Below are 12,500 nucleotides of genomic sequence, written 5' to 3'. Positions count from 1 at the left end.
TTCTGCCGTCGCTCCCAAATTTCTTCGTGTTTTTTAGGTAAGGTGAAAAACAATTTTCTTATTTTCATATTTGTGAAATTTTTGTTTTTTGTTGTATATGTCAAATGTCTTCACTTTCGAAGTGTGGATTGTTATACATCAAACTTTTATTATATATTGGAAATGTCTTATTTGATTAGTTAGTTGTTGATATTCTTCACGGGACATCAAGAAGTTAATTCAAGGTTTAGGTAAAATCCCGATTGAATTACTAGTCCTCAATACAAAGTTGTTGAAATGGCTTATAATTTATTATAACTTTTCTATTCGAAGTTGTGAAATCCTTGTTCCGTATTCCAGTAGCTCCTTATCTCTCTCTCTCTCTCTCTCTCTCTCTCTCTCTCTCTCTCTCTCTCTCTCTCTCTCTCTCTCTCTCAGAACGTATATGCGATACACTCATTTAAGTAAAATATCGGCGCCTTTAGAGCCAAATATCTTAAGCCCCCATGACGCTACATCTTCCTTTACATTCATTTCTTAGAACTGGGTTCCGAGATTCATGACTTCCAGTAAGGGGGGCAATCGCCATATAGGAATTTCCAATCAAAATTTGATGAAATTTGTAAAGGTTATATATATGTATAAGGTAACCTTTCTGAGAAAATTTCAACTGGATTATTAGTTTTCATTTCATTGAAGAAAAAATGAAAATGGTTTTAGTACTTTATTTCTAAAGCTATTGGGATGAAATTTATATAGAAATTATATGATAAGGAGGAATATCTCATAAACTAATTTTTTATGAAAAATTTAAATTAACCGATAGATTGCACGTCTCTTCCTCTTGAAAATGGTATATTTCTCTTGAAAATACGCCTATAAATAACAGTTATAAGCGTTTGAATAGGGAAAAAAGTGAAACCGAGAAAAAGAGGTTTAGATCTTACCTTTTTTTTACACTCGGGATGACATATGACGCTCATTGCATGAAATTTATGAGAGGCATAAAAATACATAAAAATTAAGTTTCAGCACTCATCGTGGATTCTTCCTAACTAAGAAAGACAGCAAAGGTCAAATCTTTGAATCATACCCCCCTGGCTTAGGAGAAACAAGTGGGTCTGGTTTTTAATTCGTTATATCTCCGTTATTTCTTAACATTTTGTTGTACAACTTGTCACCGTCATAGATCGGATGCCATAGATGACTTTGGGTGAATAATGAACTATCATAATTGATACTACATAGGAATAGCCCTGCCTAGGATTTTGAAATATAATATCTCAATTCAAAGCTAAAAGTCTTAGGAATTACGTTTTGCTAATTCATCATCATATAACCTCAACACGAGGTCTGAAAGGTACACTACTCGAAAAATAAACATCATCAGATTGTATTTGAAAAAGTCATATCGGTCATCATGTTATTCTATGGTCATTTCTATACGTGACTAACAAGGATATCATACCAGTAAAGTATAAGGACACAAAACTTCCAACGGGACGATGTATGATTTTGTATTATTAACCATATATTATTTGAGAAAATTACTTAAACAAAATAAGAAATATTTAGTTTCTGCAGTCAGATGAATTTTCCAATACTTACACAAAATGATATTTATGATAAAACTTCTGTTTAGCAATTATCCCTAAATGATCTTTGCCACTGCGATGGATTTTCGTATTGGTTTAGCTCATAAGTGGCAGTTGTAAAGATGTGAAACATAAAAATGGATAAAGAATATACAGTATGTATGAACAAGAAACTGCTAAAAAGTATAAATATCTTCATAGAATAGCTTCTATCATTCACTTCCATAAAAAAGCAAGTTTGTTACTTTAATCAGATTATTGATTGAAATCTCAATTGAGAGCATTCGCCAATGTTTATTATGTACACTGTTAGAAAAAATTGTAATTTTAATCAGAAATTCTCCGTAAAAATATACTGTTCTTAACCGTATTTCAGTAAATTACAGGCGACCGTAATTTCACCTCACTTTGTTATCACCTTTAAAGAGTTGGTGACCGTAATATCAGTAATTTACGTCAATATTTCCGGTTTTAAAACGTTGAAAATCCTGGAATATATTTTGCCAGATATTTGCCATTATTTTAATGCAAATTTTAAACAGTGTAGACAAGAAATTTATGGTGAACATTTTAGGTTGGATAGATTTTGAGACAGAATTCCCAAACATTGGACATTACCCAATATGATATTCAAAGATAGTGTTAACAACGTTTTGTGCCTATGTCTTCATTGCTTAAGAAACAAACACTTTACTATGAATATGTACATGAAACCAGAGATAACCAGTTACCATCATCTAAAACGCGTGCAAGGAAGGAAGAGTGATTCAGTGGTCTTGCCAATGGATTGCTATATTCTATTTGTAAAAATAGTAGATGGATGTGTGAAGAATAGGAATCTTTGGTTCATTTTGTGACAAAAACTGCATAAGTCTATTAAAGAGGTTGTATGTAAATAGAATGGCGATGAGATTCTTAGTCAAATGACAGATGGGGATCTGGGGGTCAAAAGAGCTGTTGTACGGAAATTCCTGTACAGAACCATCCTCTTCAAACTCCGAAGCTGCATTTTTCTTAAATTTGCCTACATTTTGAATACCTATAATCGGAGAATGCAATGTTAAAAGACCCTTGATGTTCAGAAAAAAAGTATGTTGATTGCTTAAACTAGCATTATCTTATGAAATATAATGGCAACTACAAGGATAAAGAAAAATGATTAAATATTTTGACCAAATCCTGAATTAAAACGTGGACAAAATGACAATGATTGTCACTAAAGAACCAAGAGAGCAAGAATTGTTACATCAGAAAAAGATGTTGAAAAGTGGTGGATGCCTTCAACAACTTCACTGATTCGTTCCAGGTTGATAAGAAGTTTTTTTATTGCTTGTCCTCAAGTACGCTGTTAAAACTTTGTCGTAAAACGGCAAAAATCCTAGCATGAATGTTGCCAGACATTTATTGTTTTAAAACGGATATATTGACGTAAAGAAGTGATATTACAGTCTCCAATCTGTAAAAATAATAACAAAGTATGGTGAATTTACGGTCTCCTGTATTTTACTGAAATACGGCTGAGAACGGTGTATTTTTTACGGAGAATTTCCGATTAAATTGATTTTTTTTTCTTAACAGTGCACAGCTGCTACAAAAGTAATTGAAGGTCATCTTCCGAAGGTTAATGCCGGTGGGAAGCTTCCTGTTCAGCCCTTGTCACCATTATCTTTGCCCAGAAGCATGTCAAGTTTCATGATCACATCGGAAAATCACAATTGCAAATATCTGAAAGCTTTAGAAAAAGGACAAAAGCTAGCACTGCTTCTAAGAAAGTCTTTGAGCTGATGGATGAGTAAAATATTTGGAGAGTTAATGTTACTGTCTGAGAGTAAAAACATGGCTCTTGAAAAAAACTTGTCCTCTCCATTAGGTCTAGTGTCCGGGAGCTTAACAACAGCTGAAGGTTTCCCAGATAAAACAGACAAAATGAAGCTCCTTCAATAACAGCATTTCCTTCATTCAATGATTGCTCTTCCTAATTCCTTTGGGAAAGTTGCAGAGAAACTGCTCGGCGTGCTGACAAAGGTTGATTGAACTTTGTTACTGCCAGTTATCATACAGAGTCCATCAATGCCGTAGAAAAAAAGGCAACTGAGATAATCATCAGCCGCTTTGCTCTTGAAAAGCCCAAGGACAAGGGTTAGATATGATTTCTTCCCAATTATGACCATGAAAACGTCATCAAACTGATTTGGGATGAATGAACCAAATTAAAGTTTGCTAAAAGGCCGAAGGGATGCTGAGTTTCTACATTTGCGAAAATAAAAAAAAATACATCACACTGTCATAATTGTGTTAATGTGATAACATCTATTCAGGTTGATATGTGCTTTAATCATGAAAAGACAGACATGATAGCGCAACATACAATTTAGGTATCTCCAGAATCTGCTGACAGGACAGCAACTTTCAAATCAGCAGATATAACACTGACATATTTGCACACCTTTTTGTACTATACAGATACAAGTTATGGCAACAATAGAAGGCTGATTGATATCAACACTCTATTGACAAACGAAAAGACCACCTTTAAGAAATCCCTTTAGGGATATTATGCCTTCACATGACGTCCGGATACTGATATGTCCCTAATCAGTGAATGTTACAGGTGTAAAGATGCAAACATGCAGATTCGTATGCCTTAAAAATCCACCTTTGATGCTACATACGTTTCAGATGCAAAAAGAATATCAGCTAGACGTGAGATATATGATGAAGAACAAAGACAAAACTCATGCAAGTATAATGACAGCTAGCAGTAAAGCAGAAGACGAGGAGTATAACAAAGGGCGTAACGGGGGTGAAGGGGAAGTGCCTTCCACTCCTGGCCCCTGGACTAGATGTTGATTTTGTTCGTCTTTAGTTTACTTTAATGTTTTATAAGAAACGATTGCAGAAAAAGAAAAAAGAAAAAATTAAAAAAATATTTTTTGGTCTTCCTTATCAGTCCTCATTAATCAGTGATGGTAGTGACAGCCAGTAATATATATTTCCATATGCAATATTTTTATATGAAGCCTATGTGGACAACACATGAACACACACACACACACACACACACACACACACACACATATATATATATATATATATATATATATATATATATATATATATATATATATATATATATATAGGTAACTACAGAAAGTGAGACGGAGCATGATTCGATCATATCACATATCCAACAAATGTCTGTTAACCTTGAACGATAACTGATATGTACTGTAGATTAGTGTATCTTTGAACCTAAATGCGCTCTTTCTTACTGTCTTAGGTTTCTTATTTTTCACGACGCAACTAACTGAGAATTGCGTTCTATCCGCAGGTACGAAGATCCGGTGAAGGGAGAGTTCTGTGTATCAAAATTCTACACCAATGACCTCGACTTGAACTTCCGCAAGGTATGTGTGAATTCCGCCATTAACTTTTTTCTTAGTTTATCTCATTGTTTTGGCAGTGATAATGGTTTCCTTTTCGAGCCTAGAGTTAGTCATCGAATTTGCGCTGAAAGTTTAATTGTGTAAACCGAAGCAGCAGAATGTCCATTATTATTATTATTATTATTATTATTATTATTATTATTATTATTATTATTATTATTAATATTATTATTATTATTATTATTATTATTATTATTATTATCAAAACTTTGAATGTGCGATGGATGGATGGATTTAGATTGGCTTCCCTAGAAGGGGTCCACGGGCTCTTGCCAAGTATTAGCAGCCGTAAGTGGAATATGGATGTGAAGGAGATAGGTTATATATAAAGGATGATGATGGGATGGAAGGAATGGAATGTGAGCACCATGACGACCGTGGCAGGAGACCGAAGTCCAGCAGAGCAAACGTCGTTCCCAAACCCCTATCCTCTTCGGTCGTCGATAAATTAGATTTGTTCTTATTTCAGCGATTTCGAAGAAGGGAATTGATTTTAAATGTAGAATTTTGTCATACTGCTAAAAAATCAAGTATTTGTACCTAGTTATAACTTCTGAAGTTTCACTAACTCAACTATTTGTTTTTTAAGATCATTTCAAAATTTGGTTGCGGAATAAACAAATGAATATACAAGAATGAAATAATCAGCACTGTTTGGTAGCTGGTATAGCCTCAAGAGACCTGAAAACAAAGGTTGGTTAGAATTATGGAAAATCATATGTATAATTAGACAACTGATTGTCCGTGTCGGAGATCAGTAACTAGATCAGGGATAAGAAATTTAATGGTATGATTTTTTTCTTGTCAAAATTTTTTAAAGGAGTACTGATGAAAACAAAATCAGAAAACTATTTTTAAACCATGTTATAGTATTATGATAAAATCTTCTCTAGGATTGATATAGTTTTCAAAACTGAATTTACATAATTTCAAATGATCCACATATAGATTAGGAAAATTTCACTTTTTACTTTACTTTGATGGGTGCTTTTCCGGTCCTATACAGCAGGTGAACCCCACTCTCTACAGGACCTCCACTGCCGTTTTACCTTGTTCGTTCAGAGTATTTAACTTTTCATAGTATATATTGTTCATTTACTGTTAAATCGTCACTGTCTAAAGACTCATGAAATAAGAAAGTCTTCAGTTTTCTCTTGAAAGTCATTTAGTAGTAGTTCTTGTACCACTGTATCAAAAGCAGCACTGAGATCGAGCAGTATTAAAATACCACATTTATTTTCATCCATCATTTCTAGCATATCATCTACAACAGAGCAGATGGCTGTCTCAGTAGAGTATAGTTTTCTGTAAGCAGATTGGTTGTCAGGCAAAGCTTCTATTACTTCTAAGTGGCTGACTAGTTTTTCAAGAATTACATATTCAAGCACTTTTGAGACAAAGTATAGATTTGAAATAGGTCTATATGAGTTTAATTCCTGGTAGTTCAGTGCATTTTTCAGAACTGGTGTGACTATAGCCATTTTCTCAGATTTAGGATCTAGTTGAGCACTGGTATTCCAGAAGTGTTGTACATAAAGCTAATAAAAACAGTGAAAACTAGCTTTGACATGAATTTTTCAATCTTCATCACTCAAATAGTCATATTTGTGTAAAAATTTTGCTAATTAGAATTATGACATCATCCTGCACCAAGGGTTGTGCTGGCCTATGTGGTAACGTCCCTGACTGGTGATCGCCAGACTGGGGTTCCGCTCAAACTTGTTAGTTCCAATGGTAGTTGTAACCTCACTATCCTTGTAAGATAAGGATGGGGGTTTGGGTGAACCTATAAGTCTATATGCTGAGTCATCAATACAACCATTTGGGAGTCTATGGAGATTCTTCTATTATATGGGATTATGGTGAGAATAAATTGCCTTAACATATAATTCACTTGTACCTTTGCTTCGGCTTCACTTTTTCTGTTGTTAATTTTGGGATATTCTGCAATAGCTGACTGAGAGACTTGTCATCACTATAGCGAGCAACTTACCACCTTAGTGCCTACAGTACCTGCCATCTGTAGTCGAGTTACATCATCTGACCATACGATCGTGCATTTTCCAAGTCTTGGAAAAAATTAAATGACCAACAACCCTTCTTTCATTCTAGTGTAGCCAAACTCCAACACTAAGTTCTAAACCAATGCTAATGCCCCTTACGTCTGCTTTGAATACATTTTTATCCCCAATTTACACTGGCAACTCATTTGGTAAAAGATTATATATATTCAATGATAACATCTACCAGGTACAACTGTGATTTTTTTCCTATTAAGATACTCTAAACTTACCCAGATGGTTAATTTCATTAATAATTTGTTGTCCACCTCTCCTATTGACCACTTCTAAATCTTTTTATGGCTTATAGTCTACAGCTTTAGGTTCGTGTTCTCACTAATGGCTGAACATGAACGCATCACTATTTTAAGAATAGCATGTACTTCTGGTAAAACTTTTAATCTAAAGAGTTTACTGTAGGTATCAGGTATGCTACTGGGTGTTGAATATTCTAGTGTTACGTCACACGTTGTAATAGGCGTTTACATGACGAATGGTAAACATATTTACCATATTATGTATCAATTAAACACCAATACTATTGCATGGATAATATACATTAGAGTATAAAAAGAAACTTCAATATATAACTATTGCGGAAATAAGCAAATTTTTATCGGGCTCTCGTCACAAACGTAAGTTGCATAACTACAAAAAAAAAAAAAAAAAAAAAAACTTTGTTGTACCCCAGAACATTTCAGAGTTGTGTTTTGTGCTCTTCTAGCCAATTAACAGACTTGTATGGAGCGTGTCTCCTACAAACAATTCAAAATTTTCTAAGTTCTCTCAACATTTCGTTGAAATTTTTTTTCTACTTTGTTTTAACTTGACATCTTTCCACTAATAAAAACAAATTAATGGTAATATTCTGTTGATGTTTTCTTGAACTTTGTGCTTTATACATCTCAACATTTGACTTTTCTTTTTGAGAAAATATCTTTAGAAGGAAAATTCCTTCTGGATTTCAGCTTTTACTTATAAGGAAATGTTACTGGCCTTACACTTGTTCCATGGATATTCAAAGAACTTATTTACCGGCAGCGACTTGCTCTTCTTTCTTGTCACATATCGATGAGTTTACCAAAGCTAATATTGCCTAACTTTGTTATTGAGATTCCAGACTGCTCGCGGACAGGTTATTACATCACGTGCGACGTTAGATGTTGCAACATCCTCAAAAAGAAAAGGAAAAAAAAAAAACCTCATATTGTACCGACACATTCTCAAGCTACACATATGATCATATCTAGCGCTCTCTCATCGAACAGTTTATATGTAGTTTATAATTGCACATTTGTAAGTGTTTGAGAATAAAATCTATAGGTTGATATGTTTTGTCGATTAGTTGTCAGCAAATTTGTGAATCGAATCTTTTGTTTTAGGAATATTCCACACAGTAAACTTGCTCTTTCTTTTGAACATGGATAATCAGTAAATAGATTCTTGTTACTTTCGTTTTCTACAGTGAACTCAACTTTCAGGAGTTTGCTTTAAAGTTGAAAGAAAAAATATTCATCTCACAGAAAAGTCTCCCTTTCATTGATTAAAACTGTTTATAAACTTTGCCACTTCTAAAATGAACATTAATTTATTTATTGCATAACAAGCGAAATTCGAGACACTTTATGCTAGACATTTTTAGAGCATACTAATATAACATAAAAAATATTTATATAATGAAAAGACTCAACAATTAAACGTAAAAGGATTGCTTATGAACATGGCTTCTGGAATGACACTTTTATTATGGAGAACAACGGTTTCTTTTTGAGCTTCTGTTCTTCCGCCGATGATCTACCGGTAAGCCATTTTACACCGCCTAACCGAACACAAACTAATTCACAGTGAAGGTGGTTTTGTAGAGCGTGTAGCCTGCGAGTTGGCGATGCGTAAAAAATATAGGACATTGCCCTCTCTCTTCTAACCCCCCTCCGTTGGTTCTGGCCTAGAAGATAAGAAGCCATTTTTGCAGGGTTACTGCTAATGAAATTACCAGCAAATAAAGGTTCTTATATTTTTTTCGGCCGAAGATACAGACCAGCTACACACTCAGCAGCTTGGCGTTTTCCATTGGAGATAGATCCTGTGCTGCTTAGTGGCAATAGTCCTCGCTCAAAAAAAAAAGAAAAAAAAAGAAAAAGAAAAAAGAAAAAGCGCAAGAGTATCATAATTTACGGAGAGATAGCTGTAAAATTGTAACAATCCACCACGGCTGGATATCAGCAGCCTAATTATCTTTCTTTTTTCTTTTCTATAGGTGTACCTGATGATGGTCCTCGTGTTGGTTTTCATTTCCTGCCAAGTTTTTGTGCTGATATTCTACCTCAGGATTTACTACACCATCTGGAGGAAATCTTCTTATTTCAAGTAGGATTTAATCAAGATAATTGTTATGCTCGTTTTTTTTTTTTATATATTTAATGGTTTTATATAGTTTTGGTGATGATATAATGATTTACACAACAAATTATTCCCCTGATATTTTCGACGGTTCTGCTATTTACAATGGCAGCCATAGCCATGTTTTTTCCATAACATCTGCCTGTTATTTTTGTTTTATATCTTAAAGGAAAAACGTACACATATGAACATTTTAAGTAACTATTGAAGGTTTTCTTCTAACATATGCACTCACATACGCACATACACATACATGTAAAAGCAGATCCACACTTACAAGCAAAAACAGACGCACACTTGTGTGTGTGTGTGTATATATGTATATATATATATATATATATGGTGTGTGTGTGTTTGTGTACGTGTGTGTGTTTGTGTACGTGTGTGTGTTAATATCTAGTGTGTGTTCATGTATATTCGTATAAATATCGATACACCCTAGTTTAGGTGGTTAAATATACTGGAAAGTGGGTCTTATTCTCTCTCTCTCTCTCTCTCTCTCTCTCTCTCTCTCTCTCTCTCTCTCTCTCTCTCTCTCTCTCTCATCCGGTATATATATATATATATATATATATATATATATATATATATATATATATGTATATATATATGTATATATATATATATATATATATATATATATATATATATACATATATATATATATATATATATATATATATATATATATATATATATATAAACACGTGCATATACACACACACACACACACACACACATATATATATATATATATATATATATATATATATATATATATATATATATATTTAGTAGGTAGTAAGTTGACTAGGGCACCAGCCACCCGATGAGATATTACCGCTAGAGAGTTATGGGGTCCTTTGACTGGTCACGCAGTACTACAGTGGATCCTTCTCTCCGGTTACGGTTCTTTCCCTTTGCCTACACATACACCGAATAGTCTGGTCTATTCTTTATAGATTTTCCTCTATTCTCATACACTTGACAACACTGAGATTACCAAACAATTCTTCTTCACCCAAGGGGTTAACTACTACACTATAATCGTTCAGTGGCTACTTTCCTCTTGGTAAGGGTAGAAGAAACTCTTTAGCTATGGTAATCAGCTCTTCTAGGAGAAGGACACTCCAAAATCAAACCATTGGTCTCTAGTCTAGGGTAGTGCCATAGCCTCTGTACCATGGTCTTCCACTGTCTTGGGTTAGAGTTCTTTTGCTTCAGGGTACACTCAGGCACACTATTCTATCTAATTTCTCTTCCTCTTGTTTTGTTAAAGTTTTAATAGTTTATATAGGAAATATTTATTTTAATGTAACTGTTCTTAAGGTATTTTATTTTTCCTTTTTTCCTTTCCTCACTGGGCTATTTTTTCTGTTAGGGCCCCTGGGCTTGTAACATCCTGCTTTTCAAAACTAGGGTTGTAGCTTAGCAAATTATATATATATATATATATATATATATATATATATATATATATATATATATATATATATATATATATATATACATATATATATACATATATATATATATATATATATATATATATATATATACATACATACATATATATATATATATATATATATATATATATATATATATATATATATATATATATATATATATATATATCGCTTATTGGAAAGCACGTGATATGTAATTTTGTCCTTTTTTGCAGAAGGGGTCAGAGTGACAGCCGTCGTACCAACAGTCTACTGCCAAAAGCTAAAACAAAAACTCTTAATATGACGATCACCATCGTAACCGCCTTTTATATTACCAACACTCCTTATGTCATACAGGTATGACTATGAAAATATTGTTGTTTGTAGTCATTCATAAAACAATTCAATTCAATATTAAACTGTTTTTCTGATAAGTTATGGCACCAAAGAAGGTAAATCATATCGTTTATTGCAATATGCGTGCAAAAATATACCAAATTTATGATACGCCGTGTGCAGAAAATAATTGAAACATTAACCACTTAAATAGCGAATGATCTTACAACTTGTACATAATCTGGTGTTTCCTAGAGTTTTAAAAACTCTAGAGTAGAATGTAGTTTTTTTTTTTCTTTTTTTTTTTTTGGACAGAAGACTATTCAGTTGAATTGAAAAATTTCAGGAGTGCTACTCTGCAGCATTTAGGCAATGGTATTGCGGTCACTTCAAACTCTACCTACTTTTTTCGTTTTTCAACTGATATTTTCATTTTAAAACCATTGAAAGATAATCTTATAAGGAAAAATAAGATTCTCTTACATGTTTGTATCATGTAATTCACGTATCTATGTTACTTTTAAAAGTTACTTTTTCAAACGCAAATTTCCCTATCTTGCTAAATGGGAATCTACAGAATGTAAGCTATAAAATTCAGTATATTTTCATGTTTGAATTACAAAATTTAGAATAATTATTAGAGAATTTTGAATGATTTATTCACCTCCGAAAACTTGATTTTTTTATGACATTGGGATTATTTGATTGAATAGACTCTAGAATGTGTAAGTATGGGTATCTAGTGGTAATTTTCCTCATCACTATGGATCACAAGGAAATAACAATGACACTTTCGGGCTATTCAATTACCATTGGTGATTCCCGTCTCTCAAATAAAGAAATATCTCTCCCCACCCTCAAATGTAGCCCAATTGCGCATACGCGAGTAAGACTAACATGATAATATTCTCGTCTGTCTATTTTTCTCGGCACATTCTACTCTTTTCAGCCTATTTATTTATCGCCTCTGACATTTTATAAACATAACATAATGATCGTAAAAATACAAAACTACCAGAGAGAGAAATAAGATTAACATAGACGTGCAGTAAATGTTAACTTACGAATACCTTATACTATAAAAAAAAACAAATAATCAACTCTCCCAAAAATCAAAGAATATTGTAAAATTATATGGTATTATATTAAAGCTTCCCTAGCTTCTTATAAGGAAAAAGTAAATAAATGGTTACCCATGTGAAATAAAGGGTTGCCTACGGGACAGAGCGACCT

General features: G+C 33.2%; 1 protein-coding gene across 1 annotated transcript in view; it reads left to right on the top strand.

Moving 5' to 3' along the window:
* LOC137655064 (vasopressin V2 receptor-like) overlaps positions 1-12,500 on the top strand; it is a 90,615-nt gene that overhangs the window by 75,787 nt on the left and 2,328 nt on the right. Inside the window, exons 3-6 of the mRNA XM_068388966.1 lie at positions 1-37; positions 4,906-4,981; positions 9,338-9,447; positions 11,165-11,288. The exon at positions 1-37 is cut by the window's left edge and continues 207 nt beyond it. Of these exons, the coding sequence (XP_068245067.1) occupies positions 1-37; positions 4,906-4,981; positions 9,338-9,447; positions 11,165-11,288 (347 nt within the window). The remainder of the gene's footprint in view (positions 38-4,905; positions 4,982-9,337; positions 9,448-11,164; positions 11,289-12,500) is intronic.

The sequence above is a fragment of the Palaemon carinicauda genome, chromosome 16 (genome assembly GCF_036898095.1).
Source record: "Palaemon carinicauda isolate YSFRI2023 chromosome 16, ASM3689809v2, whole genome shotgun sequence".
NCBI classification, from domain to species: domain Eukaryota; kingdom Metazoa; phylum Arthropoda; class Malacostraca; order Decapoda; family Palaemonidae; genus Palaemon; species Palaemon carinicauda.
The sequence above is the reverse complement of the archived record's forward strand: the minus strand, read 5'-3'. Positions and strand labels throughout refer to the sequence as shown.